This window comes from Pocillopora damicornis, chromosome 10, assembly GCF_964200805.1.
Source record: "Pocillopora damicornis chromosome 10, jaPocDami1.2, whole genome shotgun sequence".
NCBI lineage: Eukaryota > Metazoa > Cnidaria > Anthozoa > Scleractinia > Pocilloporidae > Pocillopora > Pocillopora damicornis.
Window position 1 is genome coordinate 7,940,116 of NC_142679.1, and position 27,918 is coordinate 7,968,033.

Genomic DNA, 27,918 nt, shown 5'->3' on the forward strand with positions numbered 1-27,918 from the left:
AACCTTCGTGTCGTGTTTTCACGATCTTCATTGTACAAACATGAAACATGACGGGCAGAAGCGGATTGGTGAGCACATCAAAAACAACAGTTGCCTCACACGACTTTGTGCCCTTTGACGATTACGCGATGAATCGAAACAAAAATTAACTATAGAACACAGCATTTTTTCTGCGTGTTCCATAAAAAATGGACAGCTGCTTTAAAATTGACGGCAAAGAGTACAAACATACCTGACGGCCATCTCTTCTAATCGTCAAGTAAACTTGCTCAATCAACCACCAACGGCCGCCACATGGGCACTCACAAAGTTTTTTCTTTCTCTCAAGGTGATCGCGTGGAACTCTGGGTAGACAAAGCAAACAATCAAAAATTTGACGAACAAAGTTGATGTCCTCCAAAACTTATCGAGTTAAGCATGGTCGCTATGTTGTGACGTCATGGGCTTATCAAATTTGATAACTGTGCCGGACTGGTTATGTTCTAGACATTTCGCAGTTACGTAACATTAAATATAGTTACTGTGAACCTATTGGAATCTTTTTCGTTTCACTGAAGCTTTTATATATGGGATCGTATGGCAAAATATGGACCAAGCAAGAACCAATCAGAACGCTCGAATTTGCCTTAAGACTCATTTGCCATATAATGACATGTATCATTAAAAAAGGTTAAGTTTGTATTCGAGCTAATTAAGTGGCCCATATAGCCAGAGCTTATCCCTGTTCCCACGTAGCATGAGGCGACAAGAAAAGTTATTACTCGCCCCTGGATGGGATGCCAGTTAATCACAACGTTACCAGGTAACTCCCCAGCATTTCATCCGGCTTCCCTGCAGGATAATTCACTGGTATATACTCAAACAAACTCCTGGGTGGGGAGACACATTGCGAGAGTAAAGTGTTTTGCCTAAGAACACAACACAATGATACGGCACCCCCCTAACCAGTATATTTAATTAATCCAGTAAAATTACTCGGAATATAACAACTGCGGATTTGAAAATTTTATTAACGGTTTTGTGAAAACGGTTGACAAGGCAGGCCATCAAGTATCTCTTGAATTTGGATAAGGTTATAAATACATACAAATAAATACGAGGCACATACATGACATAATGATAAATACTGCAGCAGTTCTCAACAGCAGTTGCTGCTCGATACAATTATAGTCATTGTGTTCCTGACAGACTCTGGTACATAAAGGAGTCCAAAAAGTTGGATTTTTAAGAGTTCTATGGTGCACATGAACAGGCTGTGTTAAACACGACTCCTTCCATTGTGAGCATATGGGACGGAACACATTTCCTCTGGTTGTTGTTGTTTGCCATCGAACTGAAACATGCAGTTTTGTAGGATGTTACTGTCTTACAAATGGGAACAGTTACTGTTTTGTTGCTTGGCAAAGTGAGTGACTCATGTGTACCAGTGTAACAACCGGGCTCGTCACCAGGGGACCTCTTCTGTCTCCATGTGGCAGCACCCAGCTTGGACTGGACTCCGCCATCTTGAATTCTGCGGACGATTTTGTTTAATGCAGATGCCCGGCAATTTCCACGGTGAAGATAAACTGCGAGAATAACGACGAGAACCTAGAATATAGAGATCATTTGTCAAATTATTATTAACATCGTATAATCGAATTGACTTTGTTAAACTGCATCAGAATGAACATCTTTAAAAAAGCCCTTTCTTGTTATTACATTTCAAGAATATTTCTAAATCATTCAACCAGAAAAGATCAGAAAGTCTGCCATGTTGCCAAGTAAAACCATGTAAAATAAAATACCTAACTGGGGAATTAAAAATAAAGAAATTATTGAATTCTATAAAAACATTTTACAATAGCCACGGTTAATTTTTTACCTTGTAAACCTCCATAACTCAATTCCTTAATATCTCTTGAATTCTTCTCTTTCTTTTCTCTCTGAAGTTGATTTTGATGCCGAGTGATGTTTCTCCCTCTTTTATTCAGTTGAGTGTTCCTAATTTGGCGTTGAAGTAAATATCTATAATTGGGAAACTACCGCTTTTCCTCCTCAATATCTTCATCCGTTTTTCTATTCTGCTCAATGTTCTATCCTTTTTCCCGTTCTCATGACGAGCTTTGCTCAAGAAAAGAATTCTCACCAGGGATGCGTAAAATGATCCATAGGCTTGTCAAAGTAAAGCGAGAGGGCTCAATTAGCAAGTGAAAGCGAGGTGTTTTGCTTCGAGCGTGAAATTAATTGAAGTTAACAATTAAAATGTAAACAGGCGTGAGGATCCGCGCGGCTTGCGCGTTAGGAATGCTACTTAAATTTAGGACTCTTTTGCACAATTTTCTCTTTGGAAATAACTACGCATTCATGGCGTGGATGGCAATTTTCATAATTATAGAATGGTTCGGCGACAAGAACGGCTTAGCTAAGCCGTAGTGTGTCATGGCATTTGAGGATAGCCTGGTTGTAGTGCGTGACATGACTATCAAGTAACAGTTGTTGTACCCAGCATGTTTTGTCCGTGATCTACAGATTTATTGGTTTGTGACGCAAAGAGCGATTATCTGTTCTGTCACGACAATACCAAAATTAAATTGTGTTAGCCAACTTATATTTCACTCTGATCAGACCTTTGACTCTAAGTCAGCATGGAGGCCGGTGAGCCGCTCGGTAAGGACCTTGTTTTCAAGAGAGATTTCGACTGCGGTATGTTCTGGAGATACAAGAGTATCATTTAACACTTGAAACGATTGGGTAGATATTTTGATAATACTTTTTTGGCGTCCATACTAAGGAGCTCTTTCAGTATAAAATATCATTTTAGTAAGTCCCAATCATCAGGTAAGCGCGGGAACTTATCCCGCGAAAATTCTGTGCGAAGGTACGAGTGTATCCGGCGATATCTGCGAAAAGGGGCCATCGTTCTTTCCTTAAGGTAAGGTCTTAACTGTGTATTACTTCGCGAGGAAGAAATTCTACTCGCTGGCCTGTCCAATTTGGCTTTTAGGTAAGGTTGTATGCCTAATAATTTCTGTCTAGAGCTATATGATGACGCGCGATAAATCTCGCTGCTTAATAACCTTTGAGCGGAAAATGATGATGCCCAAACCATTTAATCAGCAAAGCAAGGTTTACCTTTACTTCTGCATTATTTCTGTGATGGTTAGGTGACAGATGCTTAAAATCACATGGTGTATTATCCAACTGTTGAAACCTAACATGAGCAAGATGAACTAATTATGGAATGAACCCTGACATCACAGCTCAAATATTCCTTCCCTATAAGATGACGCGCTCTTGGCAGGTTAGTGTGTTTTCTTACTAATCGTACTGTACTATTTCGCACTTTCGAAAGTAGAATCCTAAAAATGCTCTCGTTCTTTTATTATTTCTTACCCACTCTCTCGGGTAATCAGTCTTTAGTTACCTGACTTATCTCCGTGAGGGAAGAACCTTCATTTTTTAATTTTTTTCCCGATTTTGTCATTCGTATGTGAGCTGTTGATATCTGAAAGCAGAACCTTTCCTTTTTTCTTTTCATCTGGTACTGTCTCTCTTGGGTAGTCAGTTCTGTCTGGGCTGTTGTTATCTGAAGGCAGAACCTTTCCTTTTTTTTCCACCTGGCTCTGCCTCTCTTGGGTAGTCAGTCCTATTTGGGCTGTTGTTATCTGAAGGCAGAACCTTTCCTTTTTTTTTTCACCTGGTTCTGGCTCTCTTGGGTAATCAATCCTATTTGGGCTGTTGTTATCTGAAGGCAGAACCTTTCCCTTTTTTTCACATGGTTCTGTCTCTCTTGGGTAGTCAGTCCTATTTGGGCTTTTGTTATCTGAAGGCAGAACCTTTCCCTTTTTTTCACCTGGTTCTGTCTCTCTTGGGTAGTCAGTCCTATTTGGGCTGTTCTTTTCTGAAGGCAGAACCTTTCCTTTTTTTTCCACCTGGTTCTGTCCCTCTTGGGTAGTCAGTCCTATTTGGGCTGTTGTTATCTGAAGGCAGAACCTTTCCTTTTTTTTTCACCTGGTTCTGTCTCTCTTGGGTTGTCAGTCCTATATTTGGAGCGTTGTTATCTGAAGGCAAAATCTTTCATTTTTTTATTTGGTTCTGTCTCTCTTTGGGAGTTGTTTCATTTTAGACTGTGCGTTTTCATCTTATGACAAACTAATTTTGAATTGCGACATAATTGAATTTACTTGTCTTGATTTTTTTTCCTTTGCAGATTTAATTGAACGTTAACCGCGGAAAGTCGTGATGAAAAAGCAATGTTTGTTGTAATAAAAAAAGATGGTTTTCCTGTTGAGATGACCAACCAACCTTAACTTAATTAGACATCATAAGTGCACGTTCCGTTGACTGGTAATTTTTACGTCGATGTTGTGTTTGCCTCGGTGGTGTTTGTCCTCAAATCCCGTGATGTTTCAATTAAAAATAAATAACGAATTTAGGAATAAAATTACCAACGAGTGAAATACCTCTTCTCGTAACGTATTAAATTGCATTTACATTTCCAACTCTTGCTTCAGACACGAGATGTAAAATCGGTCATAGATTGTAAAAGAGATTTGTGAGTAAAGAACTTTTTCTACTTGTCCTTTTTTATTTTCTCGCAGCCTTATACAATGAGGTTCGTTGTGTTCGCAGTGGTGCGCCAGGAAACCCCAGCAGGAAAATTTTTTTTCAAGATTTTACTCCTTTAATGATCTCTTTAAAGTAAATTACTTCCTTAGCATTTAGCCAATTATATGGTGCCGGCGGAGGGTGCAAAAAAAACTCCGTTACATATTTCTTTACAGAATGAGTTCTGTTTCGCTGTGTGATCCATGAGTGTTCTCATCGCGGTTAGGGCTTGCTGTTGTTTGCGGTATTATTTTCCGGAGTGGACATACATTACTACATTTTTGTTAGCGTTTAAAAATCGGAAATACATAAAAACTTCATCTTTTTCAACTCTTAAAGACTGTCGAGTTGTGTGTATCAATAAAGTGGGTCAGCAAATTTGCATTTATGTTGCGCAAGGGGCAAGAGAAAATGGTTGACTTCCCGCGAGTGAAGCTGACGCTCTAGGTCGATGTCGATCCATTCTTATCCTTTGTAAACAAAATTACGATCGTGGAGTTAAATTATAAAATGTACAGTTTCGATGATGGATTAGAATTTCTTTTGATTGTCACCTATAGAAACCTGTTTGGTTTATTGAATTACAGTACTCTTTCCTTTCCTACAGCATGGAGAAATTCTACGTTGAATCGCTCGAGGAATGAAAGTCATCTTCACCCGCCTTTAGCATAGTTCTTTTTTTCATGAATTTCAACAGTTCACGTGAAATCTTGTTATTCTTGGCTGAAAAATTGGAAAAAAAACTGTTTTCATAGCATGTTATTCTTGATATTATATGTGCTACTATGAAGAGAAAAAATTGTGTGATATCAAACTGATTTGAAGGTGTTTGACAAGAAACAGAGAGAATGTCCACCATTACATTATATGGCTATCAGATGATAACAGGTGAATTATATAACGCATGGAAGACATTGACAATAATGATACCTCACGATCTTACGAGAAAATGAATACATCAGCACGAAAATGGACATACGTAACATGAATCGTTAATTAAAATTCGATCAATGATAAAAAGCAGAATCAATGATATTTACCAAAATAGTGATCTTATGATTTACAGTAAAACAGTGTCACATAGATGAAATGCCATTTTCTGAAATAGCATGAGCTGAATACGAAAAGAGAAAAGGAATCTTTTTAACGGGGAGCTAAACCACGTATCCCAATAAGTTGATGTTTGGTTTTTTAGACTTCATTTTACTCCACGAGGGGATTTTTCGAAAGTGTAACAAGTAACAACTGAAAGACTTTGACAGTTTTGCCAAAGAGAGAACTTCCCAAAAGTATTAAATATCGGCAGACATAAATACAATTATATGATGAAAAGTTGCAGTACGATTGTAATACGTGAGAAATGATCTCTCCTTTTTGCATCCGTGACAGGACGTCTTTCGAAATCGTGTTTCCCGTTTTCAATCATTTAAACTGGTTTCTAAATTTATTTCAGAATACACTTGGGGTAATCATTTTGTTTTAGAGGAACTCGTAGCCGCTTTCTCTCATATACCAATCCTAGTGCACCACTCATCGCGCAGGGTGCAAGATTTTCCAGTTTCTTATCATTTTACAGAAATAAAAAGATAACTTTTTTGGTCCACTTATAATTCAGCTTGTGTGGTGTTTACGAAATTATACGATTAGCTAAATTATACACGCATTTTGATTGCATGACTCTTACTGATGATCTATTAGAAGATATACCGTGATCTATAATGTCACCATTAACAATATTTTCTTATACAATACAAAACAAAAATATTTCATGTTTGCCGTCGTTCTGTTCAGTAGTAGATGAAAGATGAAGGAAAAATGTGGTAAGAACATCAGAAACTCACTCGGCTCTGCCTCGTGTGCCACTTTTTCGCTCTCACCACATTTTGACGTCATCTGCACGTGATCTTTCGTTGAACCGACGCAGGGTAGCATGGAATCTGTTTTTTAAACGATTATTTATCTCAGTTATTTATCTAACGTTAACAGTTTTTTTCATGTTTCATATTTGCTCTGTCTCTGCACCTTAAAGATGTAGCTGCTTCACTACAGTTGTGTTGTGCTACTACAGCATAGAGCACCATGTGCTTTAATGTGTCAAGTTTTCAGTTGTGTTGTGCTACTGTTATGTTTTTTTTTCAAGTAAAATTATTTATTTGAAATTGTAGTCATTTTTTTCAAAGTGTGTTGAAAGTTGTAAGCTGATATGTGGACGTTTTGATGCATTTCTAGTGTTCTGATTGGTTCACTCAGCTCCGGTGATATCCGCTTATATTCCAAGTCACGTTATATCGAAACGCATAACGCAAACTGTTTTGGAGCTGAAAAACGCTCCAAATGACCAAACTTTCAGGATTTAATGAAATTTAATAAAGCGATTATTCCATTCGCACTTGTTTGATAAAAAATTTTACCCTTTTTTACATTTAAAGAAAGATGTAAGGTAAAGAAGGCTTTGGTCAGGGCAGAGTTTTTTGCTTTAAATAAATTAGAACTAGAGTATGATCGGATAGATGCGATGTTGTACACTGGTCAGTTGACAGGGCTGGGAGCAGAGCAAGGAATAAATGCAAATAGAATGGGTATTTGATTCACTTTAAAAGTATGGAGACTCGAAATGTCAACATCTATTTCAAGTAACTATGAAGGAATGATCTCCGCTTACTTTGCACAACGGAAATATCGTCTCCTCTCAATCAAGAACGCTGGTTCTCGATCTCTAATGACATCTTTTTTTTTATTTCTTTTTTCTTTTTCTCTATCAACGTTCTTTAAAAGAATATGTTTTTCTCGTTTTGTCTTGGAAGTCACCATCACTGTTGTTGAGTTACAGATCCGCTGCATTTGTCTTTTCTTTTCCTGCTTTTGGGAAAAAAGGGGGGTTCTAATCAGTTAGTGGACGAATATTCAAATTCGGGATCGGCAAGGTTTGTACAGAAGATCCATAAATACTGAAATGTAAGACGGCAAATGGCCCCCGCCCCGACGGTGTATTTATCCGAGCATCTACGTAATATGTACACAAAGCTTATGCCCGCACTTTTAATATGCTGATTTCAAATCTCAGTTAACAGTTAAATACGCGTTCTTTCCTAACAGACTGTTCAATGTTTTACCAATTCTTAGTTACTAGTGAAGTCGAGCCTCACAAAGAACTGTTTGACATGCCAAAGCCTTCTTCGCTGGTCAGCGGACTTACCAAAAAGATAAGGACTTACTTACAGCACTAAGCCGACACCTCGTCTTGCTCACGTTATTTTTTACTTATGTTTTCTTTGTGATTTATTCTCAATCATGGACGAGACCGAAGTAGTCAGAATTGTGGAATCGACTGTTTCAAAGAAGAACGAGAATCTATTAGCGTCTATGAAATCGTTTCTTGATGACTCGATCCTTAAACGAGCTGAAACGTTCGCATGTGGATACCGCAGATTCCCACCTCAAAGAAATCAAGAAGCTTAAGAACCCTTATTCTAGGTAGTTGTATAACGTATTGTTATATGTGCGGTGCTCGGCCGAATCAGCTATAAGAAACCTGATGGTTTTTCTAATTTATGTTGTACTGCGTGGTACATTTCATTTCATTAGCTGCTATCAAAGGAAAAGGTTGTATGATACCAAAATGATTTGAATAAGTCTGAAAAGAGACAGAAAGAATGTTTAGAATCACGTCATATGACTATCAGATAATAACAAGTAAATGACATAATTCTTGGAAGAAATTGAGAGTCGTGTTACCTTTAAATATACGAGGATATAATTACAGAAGCACGAAAACGTGCTTAAGCAACATGAACCCTGATAAATATTGGTTTAGTGATAAATGTATTATCATATTTAAGTAAAACGGTCTAAGACAGGGTCACATAGATGAAATGCCATTTTCTGGGATAGCATGAGCTAAACACAAAATAAAGGATACAAATAATTATGACAGGGAGCTAATCCCCGTGTTTCGACAAGTTGATCTTTGGTTTTTTTAAGACTTCATTTAATTCAAGGGGGTTTTCGAAAGTGTAACAAGTAAAAACTGGAAGACTTTGATAGCTTTGCTGAAGAGAGAACTTCAGTGTCCGAAATATATACAGTACTACGATGAAAAGTTATGATAAGACTGTGATACGTGACAAACGATTTCTCCTTTTGGCATCCGTGACAGGACCTCTTTCGAAATCGCGTTTCCCGTTTAACATCATCTAAATATTGCCATAAACTATTTCAAAAAATATTCAAAGCCCAAAGAGAAAGTAATGTTTATAGTATTAGAGGAACTAATAGGTACTCTCTCTCATCTACCGCTCCTTGGGCAGAACTTGATCGCAGGCGCACATTCACTGCTCGGAACACATGATTTTAAAGTTTCTGAGCATGTGATAGAAAGAAAATGATGTTTTAGTCCGCTTGTAATTCTGCTTATGTGGTATATGCGAAAAACGTTTTTCACCTCAGTGTCGGTGGAAATGCTTATCTGGTTATTTTTTCGCCGTTAAAGATGTATTTCATTAGAGCATTTGAAATGTAGTACCATGTGCTAAAATGTGTCATATTTTCAATTCTGTTGTGCTAAAGTTAAGTTTTTTCAGGTAAAATATTTCATTTGAAATAGTAGTTATGGGGAATTTGCTAGTTTTGTCAACGTGTGTTGAAAGTTGAAAGTTGATGTGTGGACGATTTGATAACAGGTTAAAAACTTCTTCATCTTACATATATTCTAAGAAGGTGAAATCTAGCCCCTCCATTTTCGTGTGCATAGATATATTATGATACCTCGGAATTTTTTGTACCGAAAAAAATAGAGAATTGTGAGCGCTTTGCCATTCATTTATCAGTCTGACAGAGTGGAGCAAAGGGCAAGTGACGTGTCAGCAACTGATTGGCGATATCAAACACACGTTGAAAATTATCCTAATTTTAGACGTCCTTTCACAGGCCCTGAAATCGTTGTAAAACAGCGCAATGTATGCGATAAGTATAGGAAATCGTATGAACGCGAGTGCATTTCGTGATTTATGGGCACGAGTGATGTTTTGAAAGTTCTCAAAATTGCAAGAGCCGTAGGCGAGTGCAATTTGAGAACTTTCAAAACATCACGAGTGACCATAAATCACGAAATGCACGAGCAGGTTCATACGATTTTTTATTTATTATATTCTCGATTTTTTTATAATTTGGTGTTCAAATTTGGCGCTTCCCCGGTGTTTCCATGGCAACTTCTCCGTATTGCACTCTATAACCTCTATTGCACTCTATAACCTATTTATGCATTCATCATTGACCAATCAGAAACGCGATATTTTGTTGAGTATATAATAAAAGCAGTTAAAGGTGTCGATGAAAGGAAAATGCTTCTTTCTTAGAATGTAAAAATTGTATTTTAAGGAAAACTCTACTGGAGTTGATTAAGACAAATCTTTCATATCTATTTACCTTTTTAGCCCTTGTTATTGTTAGCTTATACCACAACATAAGTTAGTTAATTAGTACAGTGGCCATGTTCCCGGAAATCGCGTGCGCTTATTCGCCTGATAACTAGATTTTTATGCGCAATACAGGATACGTAAGGAAATACTAAGGAATCACCTTAAGGATATGGAGGATAAGTGCAAACGACAGAGAAAGAAAGTCAGCAATTTTTTTTAATATGGATAAGTTCTTATAAATACAATACATAAATATGAAACGTACAAATGATGCAATGATAAATATTAAAAAGGTTCGATTTAAATTTAGTCCTTGTGTTCCAGACACATTGTAGAGTTCAGAAGTTTCTAGCTTTAAATATCCTATGGTGCGCATGAACAGGCTGTGTTAAACGACACTCCTTCCATCGTAATCGTACGGGACGGAACACATTTCCTCTGGTTGTTGTTGTCTGCCATCGAACTGACACATGCAGTTTTGTAAGACGTTATTGTCTTACAAATAGGAACAGATACCTTGTTGTTGCTTGGCAAAGTGAATGACACAACTCTGCCAGTGTAACAACTGGGCTCGTCATCAGGGGACCTCTTTTGTCTCCATGCGGCAGCACCTAGCGTGGATGGGACTCCGCCATCTTGAGTTCTACGCACCATTTTATTAAACCCAGTTGCCCGGCCATTTCCACGGTGAAGGAAAATTGCGAGGATAACGATGAAAACCTAGAGAATATAGATACTTTCTCAACTCATTATCAACAGTATATATCCTACAATTGATTTGATGGTGAAACTGCAGCTGAATGATGATCTATAATTTACTTTTTTCACGCCAAAAGTGTTTTTGCATCGTTTGACCAGAAAAGGTCGGAAAGTGTTCGTTGTTGCCATGTAAACCCATTTAGAAAAATATATAATTGTGGGATGATATTTAAAAATAAGAAGAATTCTCAAGCATACGTTTAACAAGAATTAAGGTACATTGTTTTACCATGTAAACTTCCATGACTCAATTCCTTAGCTAAAGTTTCTTGTTAGCTTCTCCAAAGAACCTTCACAACTTGTTTCTTTTTCTTCTTTAAAGTTGTTTTGATGCCGAGAAAAGTTTCTCTTCCCTTCAATACAATTGAGTGTTCCTAATTTGGCGCTGATGTATAGATCTAAAAGTGAATAACTACCGCTTGTCTTCCTGAGTTTCATGTTGTTTTGGTACAGTTTCGATGATGAAGTAGAATTTCTCTGATTTATGTTATAAAGGGAGTTTAAAACGTCTTTCTAAAGAAATTCATTAGACTCTGTTTGGAAACTTGCTAGATAGGATTAGGATTAAAATTGTTCTATTTTAAGAGATACGAGAGTGCTAATAACGTAACATTTTACCTTTAGAAACGTGCTTGGTTTATAATACTGACATGGAGAAAGTCTATGTTGTATCAAAATCATGTTCATTTTCTGTTTTTTCAATTTGTTCATTTATTTTAACAGTTCACACGACATCTAGGTATTATTGACTGAAAAGTTGAAAAAAGGTTTCTAAAAAGTACACGAAGTAACACTTGGACTAAACGTACGTAAATAAAAGGTATTCTTTATTAATATTCGTTCAGTGATAAATGTACAATCACAGTATCAAAACAGTGCTATAGCGATTTACAATAAAACGGTCTAAAACAGTGTCACCTAGATGAAATGCCATTTTCTGGGATAGCATGAGCTGAACACAAAACAAGGAATACGAATAATTTTTACAGGGGGCTAAACCCCGTGTTTCAAGAAGTTGATGTTTGGTTTTTTAGACTTCATTTGATTTAATAGGGTTTTCTAAAAAGTAGTGAGTAAAAACTGGAAGACTATGATAGCTCAGCCAAAGAAAGAACTTCCTAGATGAGTTAAATAAAAGACATAAAAATGATACTTTAAAGAAAAGTCGTGACACGATTGTGATGTGACAAATGATCTCTCCTTGACACCGTGACACGGAGGACCTCTTTCGAAATCGTGATTCCCGTTTTGAACTATTTTAACTAGTGTCTAAAATCATTTCAGAGTACATTTTTACGTCATCAGTTTTTTTGCAATTCCGTTGTTCTGTAGTTATTTTTTCGGGTAGAACAAACAGCGGATGAACATGATTTTCCTTCCTCCTGCAATGCAACATAGAATTTTTCCATGTGCTCATGGATTCTTTAAACCAAACACGTTTCTAATAGTAAAATGTTACGCTATTAGCATTCCTTTATCTCTTGAAATAAAACAATTTTATTTGCTGACTCTATCTAATAAGTTTCCAAACGGATTTCTAATAAATTTCTTTAGATAGACGTTTTTAAACTCCCGTTATAACATAAATCAGAGAATCGAAACTGTACCAAAACAACATGAAACTCAGGAAGACAAGCGGTAGCCATCCAATTTTAGATATCTACATCAGAGCCAAATTAGGAATACTGAATTGTATTTAAGGGAAGAGAAATTTTTCTCGGTATCAAAATCAACTTTAAAGAAGAAAAAGAAACAGAAGCTAACAAAAAATATTAGCTAAGGAATTAAGTCATGGAAATATACATGGTAAAACAATGTACCTTAGTTCTTGTGAAACGTGTGCAAGAGAATTTTTCTCATTTCTAAAAATCATCCCACAATTAGATATTTTTCTAAATGGGTTTACATGGCAACAACAAACACTTTCTGACCTTTTCTGGTAAAATAATTTAGAAATACTTTTGGCGTGAAAAAAGTACCTTATAGATCATTATTCGGCTGCAGTTTTACCAACAAATCAATTTTAAGAAATATACTGTTGATAATAAGTTGAGAAAGGATCTATATTCACTAGGTTCTCATCGTTATCCTCGCAATTTTTCCTTCACTGTGGAAATGGCCGGGCTACTGGGTTTAATAAAATGGTGCAAAGAACTCAAGATGGCGGAGTTCCGTCCACGCTAGATGCTGCCGCATGGAGACAAAAGAGGTCCCCTGATGACGAGCTCAGTTGTTACACTGGCAAAGTTGTGTCATTCACTTTGCCAAGCAACAACAAGGTATCTGTTCCTATTTGTAAGACAATACAAAACTGCATGTGTCAGTTCGATGTCAGACAACAACAACCAGAGGAAATGTGTTCCGTCCCGTACGATCACGATGGAAGGAGTCTCGTTTAACACAGCCTGTTCATGCGCACAATAGATATTTAAAGCCAGAAACTTCTGAACTCTTCAATGTGTCTGGAACACATGGACTAAATTTATATCGAACATCGCAATATTTATCATTGCATCATTTTTACGTTTCATATTTAGATATATGTATATTTACGAACTTATCCATATAAAAAAATTGCTAACTTTATTTCTCAATCGTTTGCACGTAACTTCCATATCCTTGAGGTGATTCCTTAGTAATTCCTTACGTATCCTGTACTTTGCATAAAAATCTCGTAATCAGGCGAATAAGCGCGCGCGATTTCTGGGAATATGGCCTCCGTACTAATTAACTAACTTATGTTGTGGTATAAGCTAACAATAACAAGGGCTAAAAAGGTAAATAGATATGAAAGATTTGTCTTAATCAACTCCAGTAGAGTTTAACTTAAAATACAATTTTTACATTCTGAGAAAGGAAACATTTTCCTTCCATCGACACCTTTGGCAGCTTTCATCGTATAACTTGCGCTGGAGTTACAAGGATTTCCAGGGCCCGAGAAAAGCCCCAACAGTACACGTCTAAAATTAGGATAATTTTCAACGTGTGTTTGATATTGCCAGTCAGTTGCTGACACGTCACTCGCCCTTCGCTGCACTCTGTCAGATTGATGAATGAATGGTGAAGCGCTCACCATTCTCTATTTTTTCGGCATAAAAAATTCTGATGTATCATGGTATATCTACGTACACTAAAATGAGGGGCTTGATTTTACCTCATTAGAATCTAAGTAAGATGAAGAGGTTTTTAACCTGTCGTCAAATCGTCCACATATCAACTAACAACTTTCAACACAAGTTGACAAAACTAGCAAATTTTCCATAACTAATATTTCAAATACAATATTTTTCCTGAAAAACTAAAGTGTAGCACCACAGAATTGGAAAAACGCACATTTTAGCACATGGTACATCATTTCAAATGCTGTAATTGAAATACATCTTTAACGGCGAAAAAATAACCGCGATAAAGTGGCAGAGATAGAGCAAACAGGCAAAAAACTGATGACGTAAACTCCAATAACCAGATAACATTTCCACCGACACTGAGGTGAAGAACTGTTTTCGTATATGCCACATAAGCTGAATTAAAAGCGGACTAAAACATCATTTTCTTTCTATCACATCCTCAGAAACTTTAAAATCGTGTGCTCGAAACAGTGCATATGACAAGGAGCGGTATATGAGAGAGAGCACCTATCAGTTCCTCTAACATAAACATTACTATCACTTTGGGCTCCGAATATATTCTGAAATAACTTAGAGTTATGTTTAAATGATTTAAAACGGGAACACGATTTTGAAAGAGGTCCTGTCACGGATGTCAGAAGGAGAGATCATTTGTCTCGTTTCATAATCGTATCACAACTTTTCATCGTAGTATTGTATTTATGCCGGACATTTGATTCTTCTAGGAAGTTCTCTCTTTGGCAAAGCTATCAAAGTCTTCCAGTTCTTACACTTTCGAAACCCCCCTTAAATTAAACGAAGTCTAAAAAACCAAACATCAACTGGTTGAAACGCGGGCTCCCTGTCAAATTATTCTTATTCCTTGTTTTGTGTTCAGCCTATGCTATCCCAGGAAATTGCCCTTTTTATCTACGTGACACTTTTTCACACCGTTTTACTATAAATCACTATAGCATTGTTTTGGTTATTGTGATTATGTATTTATCACTAAACGAATCTTAATCAAGGATTCATGTTACTTAAGCACGTTTTCGTGCTGTTGTAATTATATCCTGGTAGATTTAAAGGTATCATTCCTCCAGATTTCTTCCCAGAATTGCGTCATTCACTCGTTAGTATCTGATAGTCGTATGACGTGATTCCAAATATTCTCTCTGTCTCTTTTCAGACTTATTCAAATCATTTCAGTATGATGCAACCTTTTTCCTCTGATAGTAGCTTGTGAAATGAGTAATATGCCACGAAAATGGTTTTCAATTTTTCGTTCAATGATAGAAGGATTTTGTGTTAACTGATAGAATTTATGAACAAATAGAATCAAAAGCTAATGAACTTGTTTTCTTTCCTAGTTTGATGCAACGTAAAATCCCTCCACGCAGCAGCTTCTCATACAGGAAAAGAAACCATCAAAATAATTATTAACCAAACAGATTTCTAACAATAAAGTTTTGCGCCGTTAATAGTACACTTTGCCTTAAAATAGAACAATTTTATTTGCTGATCCTATCAAATCAATTTCCGAACAGAGTCCTACGCATTTCTTAAAAAAGACATTTCAAATTTCAGTCAGTGGATCAGTCAAAGAAATTCTTACCCATCATTGGAACTGTAATAAAAAAAAAGGATGGAACTTTAAACGGATACAGACGCTTAGGAAGAAAAGCGGTACTTTCCCAATTTTAGACATTTACTTTAGCACCAAATTAGGAACACTCAATCGTATATAAGTGGGAAGAAAAACATTCCTCGGCATCAAAATCAACTTTAGAGAAAAAAAGAAACAAGTTGTGAAGACTCTTTAACAGAAGCCACAAGAAATACTAAGAAATTGATGGAGTTTTACAAGGTAAAACAATGTATTATGGTTATCGTAAAACGTGTTTCTAGGAATTCCTTCATTCATTCATTCAATTTTATTCCTCAGTTAGGTATTTTTGATATGGTTCACCGGGAAACACGGCGGACTTTTCTGAATTTTGTGGTTAAATAGGTTAGAAATCTTTTTTAAAAGAATAATAAACAAGATTTTTTTCAGATCTCTTTAGGTTGCAGTTTAACCATGAATATCATTACAATATTTGTGACTTAGAGCGCAAAATTACAAAATGCTGATTGCCTAAGACAAAGGGCATTATTCCTTCACCTCGTCAATTGCCCTGGGAAAGTGCAAAAATTTAGAAATCATTATGATTTCACTGATGGCGAATGTTTTCCAGCAGGGTTGCTTTCATCGCTTTACCGTTCTCGTACAAAAATATAATTTATTCAGCTGACTCCTGCGTTTTACAGTCCTTTGACTCTAATTGAACACTAAACAAGCTTCCTAGAGCGTGCGTTGATCTTCTTTACAAAAGAAAAATTTGCCCTTTATATTATAAAGAAGCAATGGCTCGTTTCCTCGTAGAAGGGAGGGATTAATATCACTTATGTTTTCAGAAATTGCAGATATTGCCCACGTCGCTGCGCGACTCGAGCAATTTCTGGAACTTCTGAAACGCGCGTGAAATATTAATCCTTAATCTTTCTCGGCCCCATGCAATTAGCTATAAGCATCGTTGAAAATAAATTGACAATGGATCCTGTATTATAGGTTCTCGTCGTTTTCCTCGCAATTTATCTTCACTATGGAAATTGCCGGGCAGCTGCTTTAACCAAAATCATGGGTAGGATCCAAAATGGCGCAGTCCCGTCCACGCAGGGTGCTGCAGCATGGAGACAAAAGAGGTCCCCTGGTGATGAGCCTAGTTGCTACACTGGTACACATGCGTCAATCACTTTGCCAAGCAACAACACGGTATCTGTTCCTATTTGTAAGACAGTAACGTCTTACAAAACTGCATGTTTCAGTTCGATGGCAAACAACAACAACCAGAGGAAATGTGTTCCTTCCCATATGATCACGATGGAAGGAGTGGCGTTCAACACAGCCTGTTCATGTGCACCATAGAATACTTAGAGCCGGAAACTTAACTCTACAATGTGTCTGGAACACAAGGACTATAGTTATATCAACCAGCAACTGCCATTTAGAGCTGTTGCAGTATTTATCATTGTATCATGCATGTTTCTTATTTATATGTATGTATTTATGACCCTATTACTGGATCAATAAAGTATGTCATATTTTTTTACTTTTTGTATCAAATCGTTCTTCACATAACCAAATGACGGAATACTTCGAGGAACACTCTGAAGATAAACAGTTTTGGTGCAAAGATAACTATCTTGCAGGGCATTTTTTTAAAGTTTATTTGACTGAAAACTCTGTAGAACATAGATTTTCGTGATTTTGCTCTTTTCGCCGCCTTTGTGAATGTGGAGTCTAGTTTTTGTGATAGATCTCCTCTGTTGTACTTGGTGTGCTTACATCGTTGCACAATGCTGGAAAAAAAGAGGGTAAATTCTAGGCCTGGTGGCATTTTAGTGAAAGATGATGTTATTCAGTGAATGACACAGCCATTTTGTTTATTGTGTTTTCCCGACTTACTTGTCAGTGGATTAAAATTCAACTTTTTGCACTCAATTGCAACTCTCTGCACTATTTGCGATTGATGTTCTCGGCCGATGAGCATGCTGAAATATTTGCATGTAAGGTATTAATATAAGTAAACACATGATTTCGAGTGCAATTTGCGATAAATCATCACAAGTAAACTTTTCATGGGCTAACTAAATTGCACGAGCCCATAAGGCAAGTGCAATTTGTAGTCTTTTACACGAAAGCTGCTCGCTCGTAATCTTCACTGTCTATCGTACCAACTGTTGCGTATTACTCCCCGAGAATTTCATGTTATTCTGGACCTCCTTGTCAATTTTGAACAGCAGACTTAAAGCTATTTGTTTTCTCTTTGTTGAGTTTGTTTTCTCTTTGTTGGGTTTGTTTTTGTTGTTAGCATTCTCTCTCAAACTCGGAATTAAAACGTTGTTACTTTCTCCTCATCTGTCCGCCATTTTGTTTTGTTGTGCTTTTCTGACTTACCTGTCAATCAATTTAATTTCAACTCTCAGCACTCAATTTCAACTTTCTGCACTGTTTTGGAATAAATTACGTATTCTCAGCCAATAAGCATGCTGAGATTTTTTCATGTTTAGTCACGAATCGCAGCATTTTATGCTCAAAATTGCATCTTTCATCCAACCAATGAGACAACTTCACTAAGTCACACCATTAATCAGACCTCAACGCTTGTTTTAAGAAATCTATCAAATTGCAGGAAAATGAAAGACACCTTTATCAACTTTTTACAAACCAGCTGAATACTGGATGAATAAAATATTTTTGCAGATGAAAAAAACCGTATTTGAATGACTGAATTTTGCGATTTAAAAAGGCAATTTTGGTCTGATTTCAAATCACACCAATAATTTCAGACCTAACAATACATATGCGTAAATTTCAGCATGCTCAAGATTTACTCGTGCTGATTTATCCCAGCTTGCACTCGAAATCATGTGATTACCTCTACTCATTGACTGCCTGATACCCGCTTTATTGCCTAAAAAGACATATTCAGAATAAGAAGTTTTGAAAGGTCATTTCCATGCAAGTATGTATAACAACAACCTTCGTGTCGTATTTTCACGATCTTCATTGTACAAACCGTGAAATATGACGGGCAGAAGCGGAATTGGTGAGCACATCAAAAACAACAGTTGCCTCATACGACTTTGTGCCCTTTGACGAGTTCGCGATGAATCGAAACAAAAATTAATCATATAACACAGCATTTTTTCTGCGTGTTCCATAAAAAATGGACAACTTCTTTAAAATTGAAAAGCCAAAAATTTGACGAACAAAGTTGATGTCCTCCAAAACTTATCGAGTTATGCATGGTCGCTATGTTGTGACGTCATGGGCTTATCAAATTTGATAACTGTTCCGGACTGGCTATGTTCTGGACGTTTCGTAGTCATGTAAGGTTAAATATAGTTATTGTGAACCTACTGGAATCTTTTTCGTTGCACTGAAGCTTTTATATATGGGATCGTATGGCAAAAAATGGACCAAGCAAGAACCGACCAGAACGCTCGGATTTACCTTAAGACTCATTTGCCATATAATAACATGTATCATTAAAAAAAGTTAAGTTTGTATACAAGCTAATTAAGTGGCCCATATAGCCGGAGCTTATCCCTGTTTCCACGTAGCATGAGGCGACAAGAAAAGTTACTACTCGCCCCTGGATGGGATGCCAGTTAATCACAACGTTGCCAGGTAACTCCCCAGCATTTCATCCGGCTTCCCTGCAGGATAACCCACTGGTATATACTCAAACAAACTCTTGGGTGGGGAGACACATTGTGAGAGTAAAGTGTTTTGCCTAAGAACACAACACAATGATACGGCACCCCCCTAATCAGTATATTTAATTAATCCAGTAAAATTACTCGGAATATAACAACTGCAGGTTTGAAAATTTTATTAACGGTTTTGTGAAAACGGTTGACAAGGCAGGCCATCAAGTATCTCTTGAATTTAGATAAGGTTATAAATACATACAAATAAATACGAGGCATATGCATGATATAATGATAAATACTGCAGCAGTTCTCAACAGCAGTTGCTGCTCGATACAATTATAGTCATTGTGTTCCTGACAGACCCTGGTACATAAAGGAGTCCAAAAAGTTGGATTTTTAAGAGTTCTATGGTGCACATGAACAGGCTGTGTTATAGGCGACTCCTTCCATTGTGAGTATATGGGACGGAACACATTTCCTCTGGTTGTTGTTGTTTGCCATCGAACTGAAACATGCAGTTTTGTAGGATGTTACTGTCTTACAAATGGGAACAGTTACTGTTTTGTTGCTTGGCAACATGAGTGACGCATGTGTACCAGTGTAACAACTGGGTTCGTCACCAGGGGACCTCTTCTGTCTCCATGCAGCAGCACCCAGCTTGGAGTGGACTCCGCCATCTTCAATTCTGGGGACGATTTTGTTTAATGCAGATGCCCGGCAATTTCCACGGTGAAGATAAATTGCGAGAACAACGACGAGAACCTAGAATATAGAGATCATTTGTCAAATTATTATTAACATCGTATAATCGAATTGACTTTGTTAAACTGCATCAGAATGAACATCTTTAAAAAAGTCCTTTCTTGTTATTACATTTCAAGAATATTTCTAAATCATTCAACTAGAAAAGATCAGAAAGTTTGCCATGATGCCGAGTAAAACCATGTAAAATAAAATACCTAACTGGGGAATTAAAAATAAAGAAATGATGGAATTTCTATAAAAACGTTTTAAAATAGCCATAGTTAATTTTTTTACCTTGTAAACCTCCATAACTCAATTCCTTAGTATCTCTTGAATTCTTCTCTTTCTTTTCTCTCTGAAATGGATTTTGATGCCGAGTGATGTTTCTCCCTCTTTTATTCAGTTGAGTGTTCCTAATTTGGCGTTGAAGTAAATATCTATAATTGGGATACTACCGCTTTTCCTCCTCAGTTTCTTCATCCGTTTTTCTATTCTGCTCAGTGTTCCATCCTTTTTCCCGTTGTTTTAGTATAGTTTCGATAATGGATTAGCATTTCTTTTGATTGTCACGTATAGAAACCTGTTTGGTTTATTGAATTACAGTACTCTTTCCTTTCCTACAGCATGGAGAAATTCTACGTTGAATCGCTCGAGGAATGAAAATCATCTTCATCCGCCTTTAGCATAGTTTTTTTTTTCATTGCTTTCAACAGTTCACGTGAAATCTTGTTATTCTTAGCGAAAAAATTGGAAAAAAACTGTTTTCGTAGCAAATTATTCTTGATATTTTATGAGCTACTATGAAGAGAAAAGATTGTGTGATATCAAACTGATTTGAAGGTGTTTGACAAGAAACAGAGAGAATGTCAACCATTACATTATATGACTATCAGATGATAGCAGGTGAATGATAGAACGCTTGGAAGACATTGGCAATAATGATACCTCACGATCTTATGAGAAAATGAATACATCAGCACGAAAATGGACATACGTAACATGAATCGTTAATTAAAATTCGATCAGTGATAAAAAGCAGAATCAATGATGTTTACCAAAATAATGCTCTTATGATTTACAGTAAAACAGTGTCACATAGATGAAATGCCATTTTCTGAAATAGCATGAGCTGAATACGAAAAGAGAAAAGGAATCTTTTTAACGGGAAGCTAAACCACGTATTCCAATAAGTTGATGTTTGGTTTTTTAGACTTCATTTTATTCCAAGGGTGGGTTTTCGAAAGTGTAACAAGTAACAAATGAAAGACTTTGACAGTTTTGCCAAAGAGAGAACTTCCCAAAAGTATTAAATATCGGCAGACATAAATACAATTATAAGATGAAAAGTTGCAGTACGATTGTAATACGTGACAAATGATCTCTCCTTTTTGCATCCGTGACAGGACGTCTTTCGAAATCGTGTTTCCCGTTTTCTCATCATTTAAGCTGGTTTCTAAATTTATTTCAGAATATACTTGGGGTAATCATTTTGTTTTAGAGGAACTCGTAGCCGCTTTCTCTCATATACCAATCCTAGTGCACCACTCAATCGCTAATGCGCATGCATTGCGCACGGTGCAAGATTTTCCAGTTTCTTATCATTTTACAGAAATAAAACGATAATTTTTTTGGTCCACTTATAATTCAGTTTGGGTGGTGTTTACGAAATTATACGATTAGCTAAATTATACACGCATTTTGATCGCATGGCTCTTACTGATGATCTATTAGAAGACATACCGTGATCCATGACGTCACCATTAACAATATTTTCTTTTTTACAATACAAAACAAAAATATTTCATGTTGCCGTCGTTCTGTTCAGTAGTAGATGAAAGATGAAGCAAAAATGTGGTAAGAACATCAGCAACTCACTCGGCTCTGCCTCGTGTGCCACTTTTTCGCTCTCACCACACTTTGACGTCATCTGCACGTGATCTTTCGTTGAACCGACGCAGGGAAGCGTGGAATATGTTTGTTAAACGATTATTTATCCCAGTTAACAGTTATTTATTTAACGTTAACAGTTTTTTTATGTTTCATATTTGCTCTGTCTCTGCACCTTAAAGATGTAGCGGCTTTACTACAGCATAGAGCACCATGTGCTTTAATGTGTCAAGTTTTCAGTTGTGTTGTGCTACTGTTTTGTTTTTTTTCAAGTAAAATGATTTATTTGAAATTGTAGTCATTTTTTTCAACGTGTGTTGAAAGTTGTAAGCTGATATGTGGACGTTTTGATGCATTTCTAGTGTTCTGATTGGTTCACTCAGCTCCGGTGATATCCGCTCATATTCCAAGTCACGTTATATCGAAACGCATTACGCAAACTGTTTTGGAGCTGAAAAACGCTCCAAATGACCAAACTTTCAGGATTTAATGAAATTTAATAAAGCGATTATTCCATTCGCACTTGTTTGATAAAAACCTTTTTACTTGGTTATTTGGTAAAAGCTATTTACCACCTCATACCCAACGCGCTTATGGAATAATTGTTAATTAACCCTATGATCACCAACTAAAGAAGTTCTTGATGGTTAAACAAATTCTCCTTGTCTGCACCTTAGGAAATGTACAGGGAACAGTAAGGAGAATATCTATCCTGATGTTAGGGTGTAGAGGTTGTAAATGTTTTCAGAATTTACTTTACTGGTGTGAAAAGTTACATGCAAAATTTGGTGGTGATTTATAAACTAAAATTACCTTCTTTACAATTTGTCTTGGTCTTACTCTTTTTACATCTAAAGAAAGATGTAAGCTAAAGAAGGCTTTGGTCAGGGCAGAGTTTTTTGCTTTAAATAAACTAGAACTAGGTTATGATCGGATAGATGCGAGATGATGATTTTTTTTTTTTATTCTCTATCAACGTTCTTTGAAAGAATATGTATTTCTCGTTTCGTCTTGGACGTCACCATCACTGTTGTTGAGTTACAGATCCGCTTCATTTGTCTTTTCTTTTCCTACTTTTGGGAAAAAAGGGGGGCTCTAATCAGAAAGTGGACGAATATTCAAATTTGGGATCAGCAAGGTTTGTACAGAAGATCCATAACTACTGAAACGTAAGACGGCAAATGGCCCCCGCCTCAAAGGTGTATTTATCCGAGCATCTAAGAACACATACGTGATATGTACACAAAGCTTATGCCTGCACTTTTAATTTGCTGATTTCAAATCTCAGTTAACAGTTAAATACGCGTTATTTCCTAACAGATTGTTCAATGTTTTACCAATTCTTAGTTACTGGTGTAATCGAGCCTCACAAAGAACTGTTTGACAAGCCAAAGCCTTCTTCGCTGGCCAGCGGACTTACCAAAAAGTTAGGGACTTACTTACAATACTAAGCCGACACCTCGTCTTGCTCATGTTATTTTTTACTTATGTCTTCCTTGTGATTTATTCTCAATCATGGACGAGACCGAAGTGGTCAGAATTGTGGAATCGACTGTTTTAAAGAAGAACGGGAATCTTTTAGCGTCTATGAAATCGTTTCTTGATGACTCGATCCTTAAACGAGCTGAAACGTTCGCATGCGGACACCGCAGATTCCCACATCAAAGAAATCAAGAAGCTTAAGAACCCTTATTCTAGGTTGTTGTATAACGTATTGTTATATGTGCGGTGCTCGGCCGAATCAGCTATAATAAACCTGATGGTTTTTCTAATTTATGTTGTACTGCGTGGTACATTTCATTTCATTAGCTATTCATTTCATTTCATTTCATTTCATTTCATTTCATTTTCATTAGCTTTTCAAAGGAAAAAGGTTGTATGATACCAAAATGATTTGAATAAGTCTGAAAAGAGACAGAAAGAATGTTTGGAATCACGTCATATGACTATCAGATAATAACAAGTAAATGACGTAATTCTTGGAAAAAATTGAGTCATGTTACCTTTAAATATACGAGGATATAATTACAGCAGCACGAGAAATGGTATTTCTGACGAATGAGTCTGCGAATAAGGCAGAAATAGATATTTTGTCGGCACGAGATACGACAAGGCCTGGGCCTTAGGCCCGAGCATCATGGGTAATGATGCAGTGGTATATAAGGGAAAGTATAGCACGTGATGTCCATCTAGGCCTCAGAACCAACCGTTCACCTCTGGCTGATGACAAATTTATTTTAGTTTGAAAACATATTTTCTTTAGCTGTGAAGCCTCGTAGGATGGGCTGCCAACTGCTCTGAGTTTGGGCCATGGTTCCTACCCAGATTTCCTGTCATGTTTTTCCCCAAAGGGGTTTTTTCTGGCAGGTTTTTTCTGGCCTCTGTATAACCGTAGTTATGTCCTTGTAAGCGGTTGCCCATCTCTGTTAATCCAGACTTGGTGAAGTTTGCATGTTAGTAATGTATACCTTTTTTTTAATGTCTAAGGAATTGACTGTATATCAGGATTGTATATGGTATATCAGTTGCGAAGATATGTATGTATGCATTCCCCGGGCTATATATGCCTCGGGTTGGTTCTCGGCAGGCTTCCCTAAATAAACTTATTTGGTGTACACTACTGTGTTATTTGTTGTGTAGTGGAGACAAAATCGTGCTTAAGTAACATGAACATTGATAAATATTGGTTTAGTGATAAATGTATTATCATATTTAAGTAAAACGGTCTAAGACAGGGTCACATAGATGAAAGCCATTTTCTGGGATAGCATGAGCTAAACACAAAATAAAGAATACAAATAATTATGACAGGGAGCTAATCCCCGTGTTTCAATAAGTTGATCTTTGGTTTTTTAGACTTCATTTAATTCAAGGCGGTTTTCGAAAGTGTAACAAGTAAAAACTGGAAGACTTTGATAGCTTTGCTAAAGAGAGAACTTCAGTGTCCGAAATATATACAGTACTACGATGAAAAGTTATGATACGATTGTGATACGTGACAAACGATTTCTCCTTTTGGCATCCGTGACAGGACCTCTTTCGAAATCGTGTTTCCCGTTTAACATCATATAAATATTGCCATAAACTATTTCAAAAAATATTCAAAGCCCAAAGAGAAAGTAATGTTTATAGTATTAGAGGAACTAATAGGTACTCTCTCTTATCTACCGCTCCTTGGGCAGAACTTGATCGCAGGCGCACATTCACTGCTCGGAACACATGATTTTAAAGTTTCTGAGCATGTGATAGAAAGAAAATGATGTTTTAGTGCGCTTGTAATTCAGCTTATGTGGTATATACGAAAACAGTTTTTCACCTCAGTGTCGGTGGAAATGCTTATCTGGTTATTGGAGTTCTACGTCATCAGTTTTTTGCCTGTTTGCTCTATCTCTGCCACCCTATCGTGGTTATTTTTCGGCCGTTAAAGATGTATTTCATTATAGCATTTGAAATGGAGTACCATGTGCTAAAATGTGTCATATTTTCAATTCTGTTGTGCTAAAGTTAAGTTTTTCAGCTAAAATATTGTATTTGAAATAGTAGTTATGGGGAATTTTCTAGTTTCGTCAACGTGTTTTGAAAGTTGAAAGTTGATGTGTGGACGATTTGATAACAGGTTAAAAACCTCTTCATCTTACATACATTCTAATATGGTGAATTCTTGCCCCTCATTTTCGTGTGCATAAATATATCATGATATATCGGAATTTTTTATACCGAAAAAATTGAGAATTGTGAGCGCTTTACCATTCATTCATCAATCTGGCAGAATGGAGCGAAGGGCGAGTGACGTGTCAGCAACTGATTGGCGATATCAAACACACGTTGAAAATTTTCCTAATTTTAGACGTGTACTGTTGAGTCTTTTCAAAGGCCCTGAAATCATTGCAAAACAGCGCGATGTATGCGATAGAAGCTGTTAAAGGTGTCGATGAAAGGAAAATGTTTCTTTTTCAGAATGCAAAAATTGTATTTTAAGGTAAACTTTACTGGAGTTGATTAAGACAAATCTTTCATATCTATTCACCTTTTTAGCCCTTGTTATTGTTAGCTTATACCACAACATAAGTTAGTTAATTAGTACAAAGGCCATTTTCCCGGAAATCGCGCGCGCTTATTCGCCTGATTACGAGATTTTTATGCGCAGTACAGGATACGTAAGGAAATATTAAGGAACCACCTCAAGGATATGGAGGTTACGTGCAAACGACAGAGAAATAAAATAACCATTTTTTTTAATATGGATAAGTTCTTATAAATACAATACATAAATATGAAACGCAGAAATGATGCTATGATAAATGTTGTAATGTTCGATATAAATTTAGTCCTTGTGTTCCAGACACATTGTAGAGTTAAGACGTTTCTAGCTCCAAATATTCTATGGTGCGCATGAACAAGCTGTGTTAAACGACACTCCTTCCATCGTGATCGTACGGGACGGAACACATTTCCTCTGGTTGTTGTTGTTTGCCATCGAACTGACACGTGCAGTTTTGTAAGACGTTATTGTCTTACAAATAGGAACAGATACCTTGTTGTTGCTTGGCAAAGTGAATGACACAACTCTGCCAGTGTAACAACTGGGCTCGTCATCAGGAGACCTCTTTTGTCTCCATGCAGCATCACCTAGCGTATATGGGACTCCGCCATCTTGAGTTCTACGTAACATTTTATTAAACCCAGTTGCCCGGCCATTTCCACGGTGAAGGAAAATTGCGAGGATACCGATGAGAACCTAGAGAATATAGATCCTTTCTCAACTTATAATCAACAGTATATATCCTACAATTGATTTGATGGTAAAACTGCAGCTGAATGATGATCTACAATTTACTCTTTTCACGCCAAAAGTGTTTTTGCATCATTTGACCAGAAAAGGTTAGAAAGTGTTCGTTGTTGCCATGTAAACCCATTTAGAAAAATATCTAATTGTGGGATGATATTTCACAATAAGAATTCTCATGCATACGTATAACAAGATAAAGGTACATTGTTTTACCGTGTAAAGTTCCATAACTCAATTCCTTAGCTAATGTTTCTTGTTAGCTTCTGCAGAGCCTTCACAACTTGTTTCTTTTCCTTCTTTAAAGTTGATTTTGATGCTGAGAAAAGTTTCTCTTCCCTTAAATACAATTCAGTGTTCCTAATTTGGCGCTGATGTATAGATCTAAAAGTGAATAACTACCGCTTGTCTTCCTGAGTTTCATGTTGTTTTGGTACAGTTTCGATGATGAAGTAGAACTTGTGATAAGAATACATGAAAGTCATATATTTGTACTGCGGAAAATACATTTTGAGCAAATGAAGATCAACGCAGTATATACTCAACTTAAGCAGTTGAGAAATAAGGCCTGAAAAAAATTCAGGCCTGAACGGGAATCGAACCCATGACCTCTGCGATACCGGTGCAGCGCTCTAACCAACTGAGCTATCAAGCCAACTGGGAGCTGGTCAATTGTGAGTTCGTTATATACCCGTAGATGGAGAAGGTGTGATAAGAATACATGAAAGTCATATATTTGTACTGCGGAAAATACATTTTAAGCAAATGAAGATCATCGCAGTATATACTCAACTTAAGCAGTTGAGAAATAAGGTCTTTGCTTTTTAAAATATTTTTTCAATTTTTCAGTCGATAATACCTGGATTTTGTGTGAACTGTAAGAAAAAATGAACAAATAGAGGATTAACGTGATTTTCATTTCTCCTGCAATGCAACATAGAATTTCTCCATATGCTTACGGATTCTTTAAACCAAACACGTTTCTAATAGTAAAATGTTACGCTATTAGCATTCCTTTATCTCTTAATATAGAACAGTTTTATTTGCTGACTCTATCTAATAAGTTTCCAAACGGATTTCTAATAAATTTCTTTAGAAAGACGTTTTTAAACTCCCGTTATAACATATATCAGAGAAATTCTACTTCATCATCGAAACTGTACCAAAACAACATGAAACTCAGGAAGAAAAGCGGTAGTCATCCAATTTTAGATATCTACAGTAGAGCCAAATTAGGAACACTGAATTGTATTTAAGGGAAGAGAGAGTTTCTCGGCATCAAAATCAACTTTATACAAGAAAAAAAAACAAGTTGTGAAGGCTTTTTGCAGAAGCTAACAAGAAACATTAGCTAAGGAATTGAGTC

The 27,918-nt window shown here is 36.6% G+C and overlaps 3 protein-coding genes across 4 annotated transcripts; 1 reads left to right on the top strand and 2 right to left on the bottom strand.

Annotated features, from left to right (window-relative positions):
- Positions 1 to 938: 938 nt before the first annotated feature.
- Positions 939 to 20,296, bottom strand: LOC149038724 (uncharacterized). 2 transcript variants are annotated; one of them, XM_089183779.1, is made up of 2 exons: positions 20,174 to 20,290; positions 939 to 1,590 (listed from the first exon to the last, which is right to left on the bottom strand). In XM_089183779.1, the coding sequence occupies exons 1-2, from the start codon at positions 20,186 to 20,188 to the stop codon at positions 1,234 to 1,236; spliced, it is 372 nt and encodes a 123-aa protein (XP_089039905.1). In that variant the 5' UTR covers positions 20,189 to 20,290; the 3' UTR covers positions 939 to 1,233. The 2 variants fall into 2 exon arrangements, with proteins under 2 accessions (XP_089039905.1, XP_089039904.1); XM_089183778.1 differs by lacking the exon at positions 939 to 1,590 and adding an exon at positions 19,294 to 19,897 and having other exon boundaries at positions 20,174 to 20,296.
- On the bottom strand, positions 10,371 to 11,010 carry LOC149038725 (uncharacterized). Its single transcript, XM_089185831.1, has 2 exons — positions 10,996 to 11,010; positions 10,371 to 10,727 (listed from the first exon to the last, which is right to left on the bottom strand). The coding sequence occupies exons 1-2, from the start codon at positions 11,008 to 11,010 to the stop codon at positions 10,371 to 10,373; spliced, it is 372 nt and encodes a 123-aa protein (XP_089041957.1).
- LOC149038726 (uncharacterized) lies at positions 15,726 to 16,841 on the top strand. The gene is made up of 2 exons (XM_089183583.1): positions 15,726 to 15,740; positions 16,485 to 16,841. Exons 1-2 carry the CDS (start codon positions 15,726 to 15,728, stop codon positions 16,839 to 16,841), a joined length of 372 nt encoding a protein of 123 aa, XP_089039709.1.
- Positions 20,297 to 27,918: the final 7,622 nt, after the last annotated feature.